The sequence below is a fragment of the Podarcis vaucheri genome (genome assembly GCF_965113315.1).
Source record: "Podarcis vaucheri genome assembly, chromosome: 2".
Lineage (NCBI taxonomy): Eukaryota > Metazoa > Chordata > Lepidosauria > Squamata > Lacertidae > Podarcis > Podarcis vaucheri.
The window spans coordinates 89212169-89230862 of record NC_138760.1 but is presented as its reverse complement, the minus strand read 5'-3'; the positions used below and the strand labels follow the sequence as shown (position 1 = coordinate 89230862).

At 42.1% G+C, this 18694-nt stretch overlaps 1 protein-coding gene across 1 annotated transcript; it reads right to left on the bottom strand.

Moving 5' to 3' along the window:
- Positions 1-2841: 2841 nt before the first annotated feature.
- UQCRC1 (ubiquinol-cytochrome c reductase core protein 1) lies at positions 2842-18430 on the bottom strand. The gene is made up of 13 exons (XM_082210210.1): positions 18275-18430; positions 15579-15719; positions 13953-14039; positions 12287-12416; positions 10482-10680; positions 9528-9607; positions 8752-8867; positions 8157-8300; positions 6446-6606; positions 5884-5969; positions 4742-4830; positions 3946-4021; positions 2842-3094 (listed from the first exon to the last, which is right to left on the bottom strand). The coding sequence occupies exons 1-13, from the start codon at positions 18347-18349 to the stop codon at positions 3030-3032; spliced, it is 1449 nt and encodes a 482-aa protein (XP_082066336.1). The 5' UTR covers positions 18350-18430; the 3' UTR covers positions 2842-3029.
- Positions 18431-18694: the final 264 nt, after the last annotated feature.

Genomic DNA, 18694 nt, shown 5'->3' with positions numbered 1-18694 from the left:
GCAGCCAAGATGGACACACAATCCTATTTTGCTCCAGTTCCCAAGACTTCCTGGATCAGAGGAGAGCTAAAATCATTACTCCTAAATTGGAACTGAAGTGAGAGGATGCAACAAAAGGTTCAAACATGGCAAGAAGAAAAAAAGTAAGTTGGCTTCCCACCCATGCAGGGAAGAGGTCTCTTTTGACACTGCAGATAAAACTGATGAGGCAATAATGGTGCAATCACATTGAGCAAAGGAAGGAAAAAATGGCAAAGAAGACCAAACTGAGTTGTCAGGTGCAGAGGAATTGGTTCAACAAATTCAATGATTGATGAAGAGGACTGGGTTAATGTCTTGAAACCGTTTATGAAAGCATTTGCATGCAAACTCTTTCTCTCACATCAGGGATGGTTAAGGAGGCCTCAGGTCTCATTTTAAAAACTCAGTCCTGGTTAAATACATTATCTGAGGCAGTGAGAGACCTACAGATTCAGCTGGAAGGCCAGCAGGATCATAACAGCTGGCTGAATATTTTGTTGAGGGGTACCCCACAGAAAGAAGGGAAGTTACCCATGGTCCATGGGCTGAACCCAGCACCCGCCAACTTGTCATTAAATAAAATTAATTTTGACTGCTTCAATAATCTCCTGCTGTAGTGCCAAAAGGTTTGTACTATACCCTCACCCAATTTCCCCCCAAATGTCCTTTTCTTTTTTTAAAAAAGGTCACGCCTACTTTAACATGTGGCCCTTAATCATGAGCTAATGTGGCCCTTGACCCCTCCAACACCCCCCAAATTAACCTCCCCTGTCTTATGTCAGGAGGCCTAAGGGAATGTAGGAGATATCCTGACAGCTGTAAAATGACTGGTCCACTCCTCCACCTCAGCTCTGAGACCATTTGTATGGCCATACATTTTGTTCACCTAGTGCTGTACAAGAAAGATGCTGTAATGGAACATGCCAACCGGGAGAAAAAGGATTAAGGCAAAATTATACCCATAAACTAAGGTGGAATGGTTTATTGGCCCTGGAAGTTAGTTTTTAGATGTTTAGCAGCAGATTCAACGAGCCAGAGCTTGCAATGACAGTTTCAGTACAAATTACAGCAAGAACATTTTAACAATTTCAAACTTGCCTAAAAAACTGAAGGTTCAGACACCGATTGTAAATAAACACCCAGATTCGGCACAAATGGTTTATTTATTGGATTAGTCTCAAGTCCTATGACTAACTCCTGGAAGCTCTGACATTATTCCTAAACCCACTTGTCAGGGCAACGTCTAGAAATGAAATGGAACTTCCAAGGATACGTAACCCAAGAATAAAACATTAACAGTGACTGCGCTGCAAGAGTTTAAAAATAATAAACTAGTGCCACCTTGTGGAGAAACTTTGCTGGATTCACTGTGGGATTTAAAAGGCACAAGAGAAGCTGGGCTTTTATAAATACATATTCTGCATATTCCTAGCATATGAGAGATACTGAATTTGGAGGTTTGCACCTTCTGATCCACATAATCAATATATGAATAACCCCCTCTCCCAATATGTGGACTGCCATCTAGTCGAAACAAACCACCAAATGCAAAGCCACTGAATAAGTCCACTGTGAGGGTAAAAATTATTGATGATTCGATAGTTGCAAATTCCTAAGTGAACTACCCCAATCTGTGTACTGCTAAAACTAATGATTGGCTTGCTGCTTCTTCACCCGCTAGATTCCGTACTGCTCTGAATGTTGTGACAATTCTTAGTAGTTTGTCTCAAAATGTGTATCAAAATTAAGTTATTGAGCAAATGCGTATTTAAATATATATTATGGGAGGATTTTTTAAAAAAACTTTTAAATGTGGAAATGGAACAATCTTATTATTTGTGTAAACTGCTCTGGGAACACAGCTGAGGGCTATGTAACAATATTTATTTTTAAAAGCATTGGAGAAAAACATCACACCACCACTCTGCTCTCTAGGTAAAAGGAAAGAAGTGCTTCCTTTCCTCTAGTAGCAGGGAAAGGGGCAGCGGCAGTAGAAATCCATGTACAGTGGTACCTTGGTACCTTGAGAGCCAGTGTGGTGTAGTGGTTAAGAGCGGTAGTCTCGTAATCTGGGGAACCGGGTTCGTGTCCCCGCTCCTCCACATGCAGCTGCTGGGTGACCTTGGGCCAGTCACACTTCTTTGAAGTCTCTCAGCCCCACTCACCTCACAGAGTGTTTGTTGTGGGGGAGGAAGGGAAAGGAGAATGTTAGCCGCTTTGAGACTCCTTAGGGTAGTGATAAAGCGGGATATCCAATCCAAACTCTTCTTCTTCTTCTTCTACAGACGCTTCAGGTTACATACACTTCAGGTTACAGACGCCGCTAACCCAGAAATACTACCTCGGGTTAAGAACTTTGCTTCAGGATGAGAACAGAAATTGTGTTCCGGCAGCGCGGCGGCAGCAGGAGGCCCCATTACCTAAAGTGGTGCTTCAGGTTAAGAACAGACCTCCAGAACGAATTAAGTATTTAACCCGAGGTACCACTGTATCCACATGCCACCTTCTCCTTCTTCCTGCCTATTTGTTGCAAAAAGCCGGAATGAAGCCTCACAGTTTCCCACTAAGGCAAAAACACTAATTCCTGCTTGCTTAAGGCCTCCCCCCTCCCTTCCCTGTGAACGCCTTTCACAGGCTAAAGCAAAGCGCAGGTCACAAAGTTTTTAAAGAGGTTGTTGCGAGGGTTAAACGATACTGGAGACAAGTGTAAGCAAGATTTAAACGGTAAAAGTGCTCCCTCCTTGGAAAGATGAAGAAAAATGCCCTCAGCCCCCATGAGTCACTTCCATTGCAATTTAGCCATAAACACTGGATGCCAAATCCATTTAAATTTAATTTATTTAGTTCTCTGGGTCGCACCTCTTACACAACGATAAAGAAGAATGTTTGTACAGCAGTCATGGAGCCCATCTTGCCACTGGCACACAAGAAACCCACAAGAACAGACCCAGAGGGGAGGGCGCTTCATTAGCCTCGCTGCCTCGCTTCCATTCTGCATACAACATAGCCTAGAAACGGAGCCAGTACATGGCGCTGCGGATACGGTTGTAGTCCGGAAGCTGTTCGATGGGACCTGAGAGAGAAAGAGAGTTGGTCATTAGAAAACACTGTCAGGAAAACATCTGGCATCATTGCTGTCCCGCTCCTCTCTAATCCACACTAAAACTATTATGGTCTTAAATCAGCTAAAGCAGAGCTAGTCTTACCTGACGGCTATGAAAGGCTTAAGATCAATTGTAACAATGTGTCTCTCTGTCCTTGGCTCCTCAGAGCCCAAATCCCCATAGTAGATGTTTGATTCAACAACAGGGCAAAATCCAAGTCTCAGACAATATGGTGTTTGAGGGGATTTTATAGACTCCCAGTTTTGTCTGGAAAGCCCCTTCCAAAGAGCTTTGCTTTGAAGACTTAGGTGGAAACTTTAATGACTGCAGTGTGCAATGGAGGAATCACCAGCTCCTTTAAGTAACCAAGCTGTTCAGGCAGGTTTTCCAAGGGAAGCGTTTCCTTGGCTGGCAGTCAAAGATGCAGGAATGCTGCTACAACGAGCCAGCCCACCTGCTAGCGTTGCATAAATGAAACTGACCCCAAGTGAAGCATTTTACAAATGTTGCCAGAGCACTTCTCGGTTAAAATTGTAGCTCCCTCGTAACGGGAGATGTAAAAAGGGTGGCGTGCAGACTTGTACTGCCTCAAGTGCTCAGATCAAACCTGATTCGCCAAATGCAGCAGGTGACTAATTTGGCATGGCTAATCTGAAGCAGCTCAAACAGAGATGAAGCCAAATAAAGGCCAAAATAGGTAAGTGGTGTTATGAAACACCCTCCGCCCCCCAGCAACCAAGGTTTCTAATGAAAGCAGCTACCATTTATGTCCTTTTTCATCTCCCAAGAAGATGAAAACATACAAGGCATAACCACTTACCAACTGCTGCAACAGCTGGGCATCTGTCATAGAGATATTTGCTGCAGACTTCCCGAATTGTTGCTGCATCAACCGCCTAGAAGTGTCAGAGAAAAGCAGAGGATTACACTTCAATCAATAAAGTCGGAGGTATTACTTTGCCACTACCCAGCAGACTGCTAGCCAAGGACTTTGTCATGGCTGGCAGAACTCTCAAGCTGGAAGGATCTCACATGGTTCCGCGATTTCTAAGATCATCTACAATGTCTTTCCCTCAAGATACATAGGAAAGCTTTATAATTTTCTGCAGCGCCTGTCCAATTAGCCTCAAACATGCCAGCACTGAACTTCAAGAATCACAACACGCTTTACTAAACATTTTTGTATGTTGTGACCAGGGTTCCAGATCTAGGCTTGATTTCCTGAGTTCTCTAAGTTCACTGCTGATGAGCAGGTGGTTACATATGCTGTACAGATACTTAAGTTGAACATAACCACCTACCCTGTTTTCCCAAAAATAAGACAGTGTCTTATATTAATTTTTGCTCCCAAAGATGTGCTAGGTCTTATTTTCAGGGGATGTCTTATTTTTCCATGAAGAAGAATACGGTACACATATTCCGGGGAGGCCTTATGTTCAGGGGGAGGCCTTATTATCGGGGAGGTCTTATTTTGGGGGGATGTCTTACTTTTGGGGAAACAGGTTAGTTGTTGTTAAAAAGGAACTATGCAGAAGGTCCAGCTTTCAATGACAAGCATTATGTTCCAGAAATGCAAGTATATTTAACTTCTCCTTTCATTTAATAAAGATACCTACAGAAATTCTGGAATCCCATTCTGCCAGAGATATCCGGCGTCCGTAGTTCAGCAGATGGCTTCCAATATTCTCACATGCAGGAGTGGTACCTGGAATATATGAGTTACAGATAGGTAGCCGTGTTGGTCTGCCATAGTCAAAATAAAAAAATTCCTTCCAGTAGCACCTTAAAGACCAACTAAGTTAGTTCTTGGTATGAGCTTTCGTGTGCATGCACACTTCTTCAGATACATGCACACGAAAGCTCATACCAAGAACTAACTTAGTTGGTCTTTAAGGTGCTACTGGAAGGAATTTTTTTATCTGGAATATATGAATTAGTCAATTGTCAGTGGAAACCTTAAGCTGTGTTTTAAGATGTAAAGAACATTATGTAAGACTATGCAAGCAGCACCTGTTGCGAACTTACATTTAACAGGCCCTGTTATATGGTCTTTTTAGAAATTCATTTCAGAAAGCTACAATAGAATAGACTTGTTTCTGGCCGGAGGCAAGAATTAGGTGAAGCCACAGATAGGACTATAGTTCAGCTATACTTAAATTAAAGGTTTACACACACACACACACACACACACACACACACACAAATCCAGGCATTATCCAGTGGCATTATCAAGGGTCAGATAGAAGTATCTGGAGTGCCATATTGAGTCCCAGGACTATCTTAAGAGACACTCCCCGTTTTTCTCCTAGGAAGGACTGGTTCTTCAAAGATGATGGTTCCTATAACATATTTGTGCTTCATCCAAGGTAATGATCTTAACCATATGCAAGCGGACTAAAATTCATATGGTTGAGACTTATTTTAATCTCATGTCAGCTCCACTTATTTTCTATCATGGAGACAAATGGGTCTCATCTAGGAAGCTCCGAATCTGAACCAAGTGATAAAGACAAGAGGGAGCAGAAGAAAGACTGTGTCGTTTCTGACGGGCAGATAATTGCGTTACCAACAGTAGCCTTCCTGCTCCAGAGGTTGCAAACAATGGACAGGTAACAGGAAAAAGCTTACTAGAATTTAAAGACGTCAAATAGCTTGGGCTTTATGTCCAAGTGAGAGTCAGGCACCTGGAGAAACATTCAAAGATCCACTCAGAAAGTGCAAAGCAGGAACTCCCCAACTTTTTTTAAAAAAATCATACCATCCAGTTGAGCCATCAGTGTGTTACGAACAATGTTTTTTGCTCTCTTCACCTCGCTGTCGGTCACACTGGTACAGAGGCGCATCCTGCACAGGAAGCGGAGGGGAAATGTTAATCAAATGCCAACCACTTTTAGGTGACTCTGCCTTTCATGTTTTTGTAGGCTCAATATTAAATCTTTACTATGGTTACTAATCAGTAGACAAAACCTGAGAGGTGCAAGCCATATAAGAAGTGATCAAAAGGCAGCACAAACATGGACAAATGAGTTGATATTCTGAATGAGGTGATGTCTGTATATCAACCCTCAATGTTATTCATATTCTTTTCTATATAACACATGTAATGGATGTTTCTTCCTCAGTAGACTTAATTGACATTTTCAATACCTATGGCCCCAAGGTATTGCACGTGTCATAGATAGGTTGCAGTGAGATACATTGTGAAGCCTTATACAGTACTGTCCTGTCTACACCTAGTCTTTGTAAAGCTAACTCAATGTACTGACTCCCCTGCAGTGCAAGTTTTGTAGGAACGGAGCTGGCAATGAGCTCATACTCACCATTCACCCTGGGCAAAGTGCAGCGTGTCTTCAATATTCATAGCATCAGTAACAAAATAGAAACCGAACAGACCTGTGTCAGAGTAGCAAGTGTTGAAGGATTGGAAACTTTGACACAGCTTGTTTTCCACAGCAATTCTAGCCAGCCTGCTTGACTGATTCTGTAGGTAAAATAATTATGACCAGTTATGGCCACCTGGTTTGCCCACCAAACCCACCAAGAAGTTAAAATTAAGGAAGCAGAAAACACAGACATCATAGACCACTGTGACTGTGGATGAAAACCACCTGCACTCTGTGACAGAGACTGTTCCTCAATTGCACAGATACTATGAGAATGTAAGTCAAAAAACCAAAGGGGATAGCCTGGCAATTACTGCTTTGGAGATTGTTGCAAACTTGCCATGTGAGAATCCCAAGCCCTTCCCTCGCTCAGTATGCAGTTTCATGTTGCAGTGCAGTGCAGTCACTGCTCTCTCCACCCCCCAAATTTGGGGCACTAGTTGTTGCTGTTGTTTTTGTTTTTTGTTTTCTAAAAACCAGACTGAATACAATGAATGAGACCATTGTCTCACTTGTCCCATTTTCAATTACCCTAACCAGAAACAGATCAATTGGAGATATTAAGGGCTGAGCCTGGGGTTTCTATATGCAAGGGACATAAAACGAGCTACAACCCTTGTCGACACTTGCCAGAAAGACATCAAGGAGCACATTCTCAGATTTATATTCATGTTGATAGTCAAGGATAAACACACAGCAGTTTGTGGTTCTATTCTCATGACTAGCAGTAGCTGAATTGTCTAAGTGCATGAAGATAGCACAAACAGGTGCATCAAGAAGTCAAAATCCGAGCATATCTTGACTGTTCAAAGTGCCTGAATGCTGACCTACTCAAGCACTGCACCGGCAGCAAAAGCATGTAGTGAACTGATGATCAACTCTAAATTATTTGAGTTCCCTCAATGAGACTTTAAATCCAAGACATGTAATCTTGCCTTCCGCAAGCCTATCCTTTTCCGGAGACCTGCATATCCGAATGTGAAAGGCAAGAATCATTTTCCAGGCAACTCATGTTTACCTGACCGTGTTAGATTTGAGGAGACTCACTGAATAGAATCCCTCTCTATTCAGGAATTATGGTTTTTGAAAATACAATCTCCACAATACACTCTTCAATGGAAACAAAAATATTGGAAGTATATAGCTATAATGGAGAATATCATTTTTTGATTTTATCATAATTTGAGATTTCAGCAAGGATTAGAGCCTCCAGACAGTTTAAACAGATTTGGCATTCCTTTATAGTGGAAGCATCAGAGAAGCCTAGCAAATCTGGAACTATGCTTGGTGATCTGATAATTTAAAGGCAGCCCTGTTTAGGGAAGTTTTTAATGTCTGATATTTTATTGTGTTTTTAATATCCTCTTGGAAGCTGGCCAGAGTGGCTGGGGAGGCCCGGCTTGATGGGCAGGGTACAAGTAATAGGTGATGATGATGATGATAGTCTACCTGAACTTTGCTATTTTAACTCATGTGCAACTAACTCAAACAAATCATCAAATTAAGGCCACATTTTCACACCATGGGTTCATCTACCTAAAACTGCAAAATGGTGTATAATTTTGCTAGCATACAAAATGGAAATGCATGTGGGAGGAGACTGTTACAAGTAATGCAAAATAGATATCCCAGTCCCATAGGAACTTACCTTGCCACCACCAAAAGTAACATCGTATCGCCCAATGACTGCATTAGCTACCAGAAGGGGAATATTGTCTGGATTGGCCCAGCCTGGTCCCTCCACTGCAATAGCAACATGAGCCAAAGGCAAATCATCATCTCTGACTCTGATCTGGAAAAACACACACATGAGAAATGAGTTCAGGTTTCAGGAGTAGACTGTTGCACTCTTCTCTCTCACCACTCTTCTCTCTCACCACATATTGCTGATAGATGGCACAGAAGAGGGCAGAGCACGTTTAAACAATAGGGGGGCAGAAGAATCCATATGCGGGATCTTTGTGCCTGCACACTCTAATCCTATACTTGGGTTTTCAGCTTCAAAATATGTATAAATACAGAGCAGCCTCTTACAATAGTTTGTCCAAAAAGAGGGGTTTGACAAAAAAAGGAGCGAGGGAGGCTATATTCTGGGGTGGTGAATTCAAGACTAGAATACAATTTTGCTAAACTAAAGGAGTCGGCAAACTATTTTATCACTGTTAAGAACTGCCTAAGCGAAATCGACACTTTCTGAGATTCACTCTCTGTTTGTTGAGGATGCCAAGTATTTAAGACTCTACCTCACTCCCAGTGAAGCGGCAGTACGGAGGAATGGGAATTGTGTCTTCCTTGTATTCGTAGGGAACGTTGCCAAAATGCTGCTTGGCAAGGTCCACGACTTCTTTGTGGCTGACCCCTGGTAAAGAAAGCAAAAGGAGTGACAACAATACAATGGCTTCTGTTTTCGAGAAAGAATATGTTAAAATCTATTCTCTGATAGCTCTTTGGACAAAAGTAGTTTAGCAGAAGTTTACGCAATGCAAATTGTCACAGGAAAGTTAATTCTCCCACCCCAATGAAAATTTATTCACCAAGTCTATCTACGAAAAAGTCTTTTACTACATAAAAACATTTTATCTGCTTTCATGTGAAACTGGAAAAAAGTAAACAGGCCTATCTGTTAGTTTAGGCCCTATTGATTTCATTTTCACTATGCTGTACTAGCAGGAACGAAACTGGGAATGTGGTCCATTCAGTTCATAACACGGACTCAAAAGACATGGAATATGATTTAGCCATGTCTTGATTCTAAGCTTCCTTGACCAGTTGTTAAGCACATACAGGGTGTAGTGTGTACTTCCAGAAAACATTCAAAAAAAAAAATTCTGACAAAGGTCAGTGAAATAAAGGAACTGCAAGTACCACCAGGGGAAGTTGATGGGCTGATCTGACTTGAGATATTTTGCCATCTGCTCTATGCTGGCCCCTACTGTAATCCTATTGACAGTTGTATATAATTGTACATCAGACGAGTCTAAGAAAGATGAATTATTCCTAACAGTAAACTAGTACCAACCTCCAGCAGCTGCCAGGACCATGCGAGGGGCTTTGTAGTGAGTCTCAACATATTCTGTTAGATTTGCACGGGACAAATGCCTAATGAAAATACAAAAAATACATTAAATATGAAGATATGAGTTTCTTGTGCAGTTTTTACACCACTGCAAGTCAAGTACTCCTATGTTAAGCACTCTGGAGACCCTGCCTTTCCTTCCTAACAGATAGTAGCTGCAATCTTAATTCCTGTGTTTTTTTTAAAAAAAACAATGGTTCTAAAATATGCATAACTGTGCACAGGATTGTAATCAATGTCTCAGTCACATGGATATTAACATGAGAATAATTTCATTGGACTTGGAACTGAAGAGATGCCAATCTGGATCTCTGCTCAGAAGGTAAGTATTAGAGAAGCCACTCTTTCTCACCCAGAATGCTGTCTTTGGAAAACGGGAACAACAGGGATCAATTCTTAATAAAAGTTGTAAAAATACAGACTGCCAAGTCCTTGGCAACATCTTGCACTACTGATCTGCTTTCAATTGCAACTTCTTTCTAAAGTTTAGTATGTTAAGCTTTTAGTCCTGTTGTTGAAAAGACGTTATCCCTCTTCTTTTCAACATCTGTTAAAATAATGCAGGAAGTCCCAGGTTCAGTCTCCAGCATCTCCATGTAGGACCAAGAATGTCACCTGCACGAAACCCTGGAGAGCTGTTGTCAATCAGTGTCAACAATATTGAGCTAGGTAGACCAGCGTTCTAACCTGGTATAAAGTATCCTATGCTCGCCATGGAAATACACACCTTCTCTTTGCTTCTGTTAAAGCCCTTGCTACCTTATGTATTGTATGATACACCTTACCATTTATTTCAGTTATTTACTTCAAACAAGAACCTCCATAAAATATAACCTAGCAGTGGAGGGGAAATGATTTCAGATGCGCTTTATTAGCCAGGAAATAAGCTCTCCTTACTTTGCATTTGCTGTTGTTCCTTCAACAGTCCGACTCAAAGCAGTGCCTTGATAAGCTGTAGCATGCAGGTAATCAAAGACGACATGGGACAAGCTGCCATCAAGTTCTTGCATTTCTTGAAGGATGACATTCCGCTCCTTTTCAATCTGGGAATCCTCATAGCTGCTGTTCTGCACCACATCAGCCAGAATCTCAATTGCTAAAAAAAGAAAAGAAAAAGGGGTGGGGGGGTGGGAAGAGACATGCTACTTAAGACATATTTTCTTGCCAAACTGAATGGAGAAGACAACTAGACATTCTTGGGCGAGAAATGAACTTGCACACAGATAAGCAGCAGTGGTTCCCAATTAGCTAATAATTGCAGCTCTCCTGTTTTTCAAAAGCCAAGCCATAGACCTTATTTTTGAAAATGTGGATATCTCTGCTGTAGTTTCTGGTATGTGAATGGTGCCACCATACCCCTCCCCCCGCCAACATCTCCCAGTGCAAAACGGGTGTGCATCTTCTGGGCTGCGCTCCTGCATGAGTCACACGACCTGTGCGAGAGCATGGTGCCCCAAACGTGTTTTGGGGCACTGCAATCTCACATGTTTTCGGGTGCTGTGCTCTTCACAAGAGCACGGCCCCCCAAAATGGGATGTTCTGGACATTTGACGGGTGTGTGCCAAAGGCACCCTGGGATCCACAGACCACCAAGTGGGAACCACGGGCCAATGTTCGGAACTCCCATTGTTCTAGGAGCATTTTGCGACAGGAAATTTCATTAGACCAAGCAGTTTCTGAGCTCTGGGCACAGTACTGTGCCAAAGTTTCAGATTAAAACTGCAGAATGGAAGGAAAGGAGTACCTTTTTTCTGCCTCCCCACTTCCAGCTACTCTCTTAAGACTGGAGAAAAAACCCTCTTAAGAGTATTAGGGGGGTGGGCAGGGGAAGGACTAGACTATGTGAAAAATGAACATAATATTTTAGCTGCAGTTCATTCATTTTCAGCTTTGTATTTTTGTTATTAAAAAGCATGCCTAGACATTCTGTTTTTGTGCCCATAACCTATGTTTAAGGTGCCATTTAGCTCCTAGATTTCATATCTCAGTTTCTAACACTGCTACCAGCATATAGCATTTATGGCATCATAAAGCTACCACACAGCCAAACCCCCAATGATGACAAATAGAACACATCATCTTATTTCCTGCCTGTCATTCTTCTCCATTCTGCTGGTTTTATACTTCCCCTGCTTCTATTATTCTCCATCCCTACACCTCCCAAAATCTAACATCTCATTTGGGTTTACATCTCAGTTGCTGTTATATGGACCTGAATGAACAGTTCAAGTGCTTAAACTACAAAGCTTTTGATAGCATATAGGGTAGGTGGTCCATGCAACTAGCATTTCGTGAAATAATCAAAGAGTGAAATTTCTGCAAAGGCAGCACAATTTTACATCTTTTGATAATTGCTGGGATTACTGTGGCCAATTTTGGCCATCTGAAAGCAATTGCTTCTTGACAGCAATAACGTAACCATTTGTCCAGCCCTGGGCAACTTCCTTTAGGAAACCACAACACACAGGCTGCCAAGTGGTTAATACACTGTTATAATGTGGAAAATTGCTTCCTGCTGACTGAAATTGGCTTAAATCAAAAGCCATTATTTTGTGTGGAAGTGCAATTAAAATATAGCCTTCTACAAAAACCCTGTGGATTTGTTTTGTCCTTTGAAAGCTAATTAAACACAAATGCAAAGAAAGCAATATCCCCGCCTGCCAAATTCTCAAGTGTAAAATAACACAACCCAATGGCACTACCTTTGGGCAAATCTTTGGCTAACGCTTTCATGAAGAAGGCAGTCTGCTCACGAGAGGTGTAACTATTGAGATGTGCACCCATGCTCTCAACTTCCTTTTCAAATTCAAGACCAGGGCGTTTCTTTGTACCCTAAAGAAATACAGATAGACAAACAATTGGATATCTGGGGGCATAATGAGTACGTAACAGTAGCTGAAGCACCAGAATTTTTAACATATGTGGAAACTCTCAAATTGCACAACAGAACACAAATTCAACTCAACAGTCACAAAATACTGCCACAGAGCATTTAAGTCCATTAAAAAAAATCTTTAAAAAGTAGTCTCTTTCAGAATGCCTTAAAAATGCTAAGCATTTAAAGAATTCACTCTGATGTGGTAGGCACAAGTTCTCCCTGCATGAGGATATGTACAAATAATATTCACCACACAAAGGACATGGTATTCACTTTATTACATTTTTATTCTTTCTCCTCAACGAAGTGGAATATGAGAATTTGATTTCAGCCACAGAGAATGGGAGAAACATTAATTAAAAACAGGCTGATTAAATTTACAGGCACACATCATGGTGGATCAGAGAAGAATCAGTGCAGCGTTATAAAGGTTATTCATGCTCTTCTCAAATATACTGAAACTATCAGATAGGTATGATCCAATCAATCTGATTTTTCTAGAAGTCCTTGCCAGAGATCACAGCAAAGTCATGCACTCATTGCCAATGTTGGTCTTTCTTTTTCCTATTAACTTGTATTGTCCTGATTATCTTTATGTGGGTTGTCAAGAAATAAGACTGTGTAAAAGAAATTGGGAGGGAATATGCGCTTAATGTGCTTCCCAGAGCTAACCTTGGCTGGCTGATAAATATTTCATGAGATACTAAAAAACAAACGAGGTAAAGTGTGAATTCCAGTTATACTGGTCTGTAAAAGGCATTAAAGCAAAAGTATGTATCTTTGATGTTGGTTTGTTTGTGGACTGGGATATAAAGGATGGCCCTTGTGGTCTCTTCCAACTCTATGATTCTAGGATCAGAGGTAATATCATGCTTAGGGAAGGAGGAAGGAGAGCAGGCTGCTAAGATCCTAAGGATTCTGACTGAAAGATCCTTGCTTAACAGAACTCTAGCTGACGGGGCTAGCAGGATTCAAAATGCCAATCAACTGTATCCAAACAAGACAAAAGCCTGCTCCATGATCTAAGGAAACATCATGCAAAATTTGGTTACAATAGCCTTAAAAAGGTAAAGGGACCCCTGACCATTAGTTCCAGTCGTGGCCGACTCTAGGGTTGCGGCACTACTCTTGCTTTATTGGCCGAGGGAGCCGGCGTACAGCTTCCGGGTCATGTGGCCAGCATGACTAAGCCGCTTCTGGCGAACCACAGCAGCACACAGAAATGCCATTTACCTTCCCACTGGAGCGGTACCTATTTATCTACTTGCACTTTGGTGTGCTTTCGAACTGCTAGGTTGGCAGGAGCAGGGACCATACACTGGGAGCTCACTCCGTCGCAGGGATTCGAACCACCAATCTTCTGATCGGAAAGTCCTAGGCTCTGTGGTTTAACCCACAGCGCCAGAGGTCTTCAAATACATAGTGAACAGACAAACACCTCTCCAAAAATATATAGAGGATATTGAGAAGAGAATAACTTGTCACCTCACCTTGAAAGCCAGGTGTTCCACAAAGTTGCCAACTCCATTGTTCTTCTCAGTTTCATAGCGGCTTCCCACTCTGATCCACACCCCAACCTGACAAAAATGAAACAATGAGTAAATACATTACATATTAGACCAATTTTCCAGACATTTGTCTGCTATTAAGACAGAGTGCACAGAAAGCAGTTTACCTACAATTTCCACTACACAAAGAATAATTACACTCTTAAATCCCTATTTCTCCCTGTATTTTGTAGTTCACAAAGGCTTTTCTTACTGAGGCACAGCCTTTCTACTAATTGAATTTGTTCAAAGCATAATTGGAGCTGAAAGTACAACAGGGGTTTGGTTCTAAAGCCTCCTCAGTGGTGGGACCCCTGGTGTGGAATAGCCACCACAAAGATGCTTGCCTGGCACCTTTCTTATGGCTGTTTTCATGCCAGATTAAGACCTTTTCATTATTTTAGGCTCTTAAAATCTTAATTTTTATCCCACTGATTATATGCAGCAATGCCTTTTAAAATATTGTCATATATTGCCTTTTATTATTTTATGCCTAGGAATGGCTTGAGTGTAGGTACAGCTTATTAGAACAATAAAGGTGTCTCTATTTCTAGCAATCTGGCTGAAGTTATTTATTCTACTCCATGGCCTTAAGGTACTCCAAGTGAGCCAGTTACATTATAGAAGAGTGTTTTAGTAAGAAGAGCAATTCTTTCCTTTAGCAGCAAACTGTTTTTAAAACTATGAAGTGGCCATTATAGTAAGTCCTAAAAACAGGGCTGCTGTTTAAGAATATTTGAAGCCTATAATGGGCAGAAACCAGTAAATATGCCAATGGGATGTCAAAAGCGTAATACGCTCCAGAATTTCACTAGCCTTTCATACACTTTTCAGAGCCATTTAAACCTCATATGACCAAGATACGTTCTTCCTGTATCTTCTTACAATGTCTATCACCACTCTAGGTGAGTTGTTTATAGACATTAACCTTGAGAGAAATCTTTCCACGTTGACTTGTCTACTGAGGTCAGAGGTCCTGTGTGCCTTGTAGAAGATTCTGAAGCATATTTTAGGGAATGGCTCGGCCAGCTGGTCCTCACTGTTGCCCTGCCTGAACTGAAACTGAACCCAAGAAAATACTCAACGGCTATACGCTGAAGAGTAGATCAGTTGCGCTGGGCATGTTTCAGGAACATTTGCCTGTCATTCTGGCCTTCTCACGGAGAAGCCCCAGATAAGCTTCCACAGGAACCTTAGGGTTCTTCAGAATAAAATCTGAGAATCACTGCCATTGATCAGCAACAAGCAAAGAACAAGCAAGCAAAATCCAAAGATGCACTGTCAGTTGCTACTTCATAGCTGTGAATTCCTTTTCCTGGAGAGTCACTGAAGTCAGAACATTTTTTTGAATCAGTGAGAGGAATTATTTAGTGTTTGCTCCTCATTTAGTTTGATATTTATCTTTTAGAATTTTATTTTCTGTTTTTCAAAAATAGTACTTTTTAACTTGAAACTCAGAAAGATGGCAGGTTATACACTTAAATAAAAAATAGCAAACTTTAACTGAAGATAGGCCCAACTGAAACAACAGAGACTCTAATAATTTTCAGAACCCCATATTATGCTTACCGTACAAGTAGGCTGGCCAGATTGTTCAGAAGCCACATGTAAGCCATTGTCTAGAGTGGTGACATGTGTCTCAGGAATATTATGCAGCACCTGAGCATAAGATGCAGTGCTTCCTCTTCTTGTCAAACTCCATAAAGCTGGCTAAAGAAAAGTTTATTGTCAAAAGCACAATTCATATAACAAGATATATACACGAAGAGTCATATAAAGACATCAGATACATGTGAAAAATTACTTGTATGCAATTTTAAGTTGTTACAGAAACCACCTGATGAAATGTGACCACCACCAAAAAAAATATCCCAGCATTAATACAAAAAATAACTTCTGATCAGAAAGAGGACACCATGGTATATGCATACATCATATACCTGAATGGAGTTTTCAATACAGTCACACCTCGAGTTACAGACGCTTCAGGTTACACGTTTTCACATTCACAACCCGAGCGTCCACTGTATTACATCACCGGTATCTAACTGACCTAACCAATTCCTTTCTATAAGGGTCCAACACAGCAGAAAATCAATTTTTGTTCAATCAACCTCAATTTTAAATATAAAGAAGCACTACAGAGAGATGGCTTTACAACTTTCCATTGACTGAGCTGAATGTAGCACACTTTTATTGTATTTTGTCTCTAAGATCTGAAACATCCCATCTACAACATTGCAATAAACATTTATAAACAACTATTTAAAATTTAGCTTTCTGCAAAAACCCAGTTATTTGCCCCGGCAATAAAGGAGAGCCCAAAGCACTCAAAGTCAATGGTCTATAAATAGTCACTATAAAAGGTGCTGCTATTAAAGATATTGCCATTTGGCAGTAGCAGGTAAGTGGTATCTAAATTACAAAACTGAAAATGACAAATTCTCCATCCAGTCCCATTTCATAGAATCATAGAATCATAGAGTTGGAAGAGACCACAAGGGCCATCGAGTCCAACCCCCTGCCAAGCAGGAAACACCATCAGAGCACTCCTGACATATGGTTGTCAAGCCTCTGCTTAAAGACCTCCAAAGTAGGAGACTCCACCACACTCCTTGGCAGCAAATTCCACTGGCGAACAGCTCTTACTGTCAGGAAGTTCTTCCTAATGTTTAGGTGGAATCTTCTTTCTTGTAGTTTGGATCCATTGCTCCGTGTCCGCTTCTCTGGAGCAGCAGAAAACAACCTTTCTCCCTCCTCTATGTGACATCCTTTTATATATTTGAACATGGCTATCATATCACCCCTTAACCTCCTCTTCTCCAGGCTAAACATGCCCAGCTCCCTTAGCCGTTCCTCATAAGGCATCGTTTCCAGGCCTTTGACCATTTTGGTTCTAATGTATAAATCTCACTATAACCTACATCTTTCATAAATAGGACTGCCTCAGATTACTGCCCACCAGCTTAGCATGTGCATCGTCAAAGTGTAATGATGAGCAATTCTATGTCATGCCTCCCTAGCCACTGAAATTGCAAACGGAAGCAGGCATTTCGTAGACCCCAATGCCACCCATCCACAGAGGGGTGCCAAATACATCAACTCCAAAATTACCTGTTCAGGAGGATTTGCAGAAAAAAGCTTTACAATCGTTGTACTATTAACTAAAAAGAATGCCTTATGAAATCTTCCTTCCAGTACTGAAAACTACATCTTTTAAAGTGAAAAATGAGGTTTCCCCAAATAAACTTGTGAATTCCTACATTAAATCTTTGCAAATGCACTTGGGGAAATACACAAATGAACACCACAAGGCATATAAATTACCTGTAGCAGAACATTAAACTTAAAGGTATTAAACCTGCCCCAAATATTAAGTCAAAATAATGCTTATCTTTCTACATAGATTGATGACAGAAACAGCTCATTATTTAAATTCAATGTAATCATTTGAAAAACGTCTCTAACAATTAAAGCAACCCCAAATTTCATTAAAAGAACTGAACTCCTAATTCCATTATCCCATGAATCAAATCTGACGTGCGCACATCAGAAGCTTATTTTGCAACACAAAAACAAAAAAGGAGAGATTTTTATATCCGCATAACGGTGGCAAGTTGGCAACTTCTGCCCAATCTCACTTTAGCTCAACAATGAATTTAAGAGCTCTGGGACTACCGCCACAAATGTTTCGGAAAACATGTTTCTTCCTCTTTTTTTGGACTGTGTTCCCACAACGCTACCCAGCAAGATGTGGTCAGTACTACACGCCTAAAATGAACTGGACCGCTTGACTTCAGAAAGAAACCCTGCCCCCTCATATGAAGTCTTAGAAAGGCTGCTCGGGGCGCAGGAAAAACACTCTGCAGGTGCTCAGAGGCACGTTTTATTTTTGCTCCAAAGGACACGGCCAATGTGGGGATATGGGAGGGTAAGTGGCGATGCTGTCAAAATGAGCACCGCCCCAGCAACAGCAGCAGCAGCAGCGGGGGGGGGGGCGTGAAGGCTGGTGGGGGGGGCTGCAACCCACGGTATCTGTAGAATGTCACGATTTGCGCTTCCATCGCCGGCAGCTCTCAGCCACTAGGCCTCGCCCGGCTGGTGAAATGGGCGGCCTGGACGGGCGCCGTGACCTTCGCGAGCGGCTTCCCCCCGGGCTCCGCACACACTCCCCGCTTCGTCCGCTCCCCCTCTGCCCACCACCGCCGCCCCTTCCTCCTCCTCCTCTTCCACCCCGTCAGCGGCCCACCCGGTCAGGCACTCACCGGAGCGTGAGGACCCCGAAGAAGGGCCCGGCTGGCCACACAACCCGCGGCCCGGCACACAGAGGACGCCGCCATCTTGCCGCCTTAACCCCGGCAGCTCGGCAGGAGGAGAGGGAAGAGCGCATGCGCGGGAGGAGGAAGGGGGGGGAATCAGAGATGAGGCAAGACATCCGCATGCGCAGGAGAAAGATGGTAGGACCCGTAGACGTCGTAAAGGGGGAGTCACCAGAGAGAGATAAGAAAGAGTTAAGAGTCACACACACAGGCTAAACTTACGGTAAAAGATTGAAGGCCGCCGTTGGTCAGGGGCTTCTCCATGGGCGTCGCTCGCTTGCGTCATTTGAGGGAAGAGGCCTATACCTTGCATGGGAAGCCTGAGTGGAGAACTTGTTCCATTTTAGACCGGAAGTGTGTCAAGAG

Excerpts from the sequence above, each read along its gene's own strand:
- UQCRC1 (XM_082210210.1), bottom strand. The coding sequence starts at position 18,349 with ATGGCGGCGTCCTCTGTGTGCCGGGCCGCGGGTTGTGTGGCCAGCCGG. Across the intron at positions 9,608-10,481 it reads GGAACAACAGCAAATGCAAA|GCATTTGTCCCGTGCAAATC; the intron begins GTAAGGAGAGCT and ends TATTTTCATTAG. Across the intron at positions 4,022-4,741 it reads AATGGGATTCCAGAATTTCT|GCGGTTGATGCAGCAACAAT; the intron begins GTAGGTATCTTT and ends TGACACTTCTAG.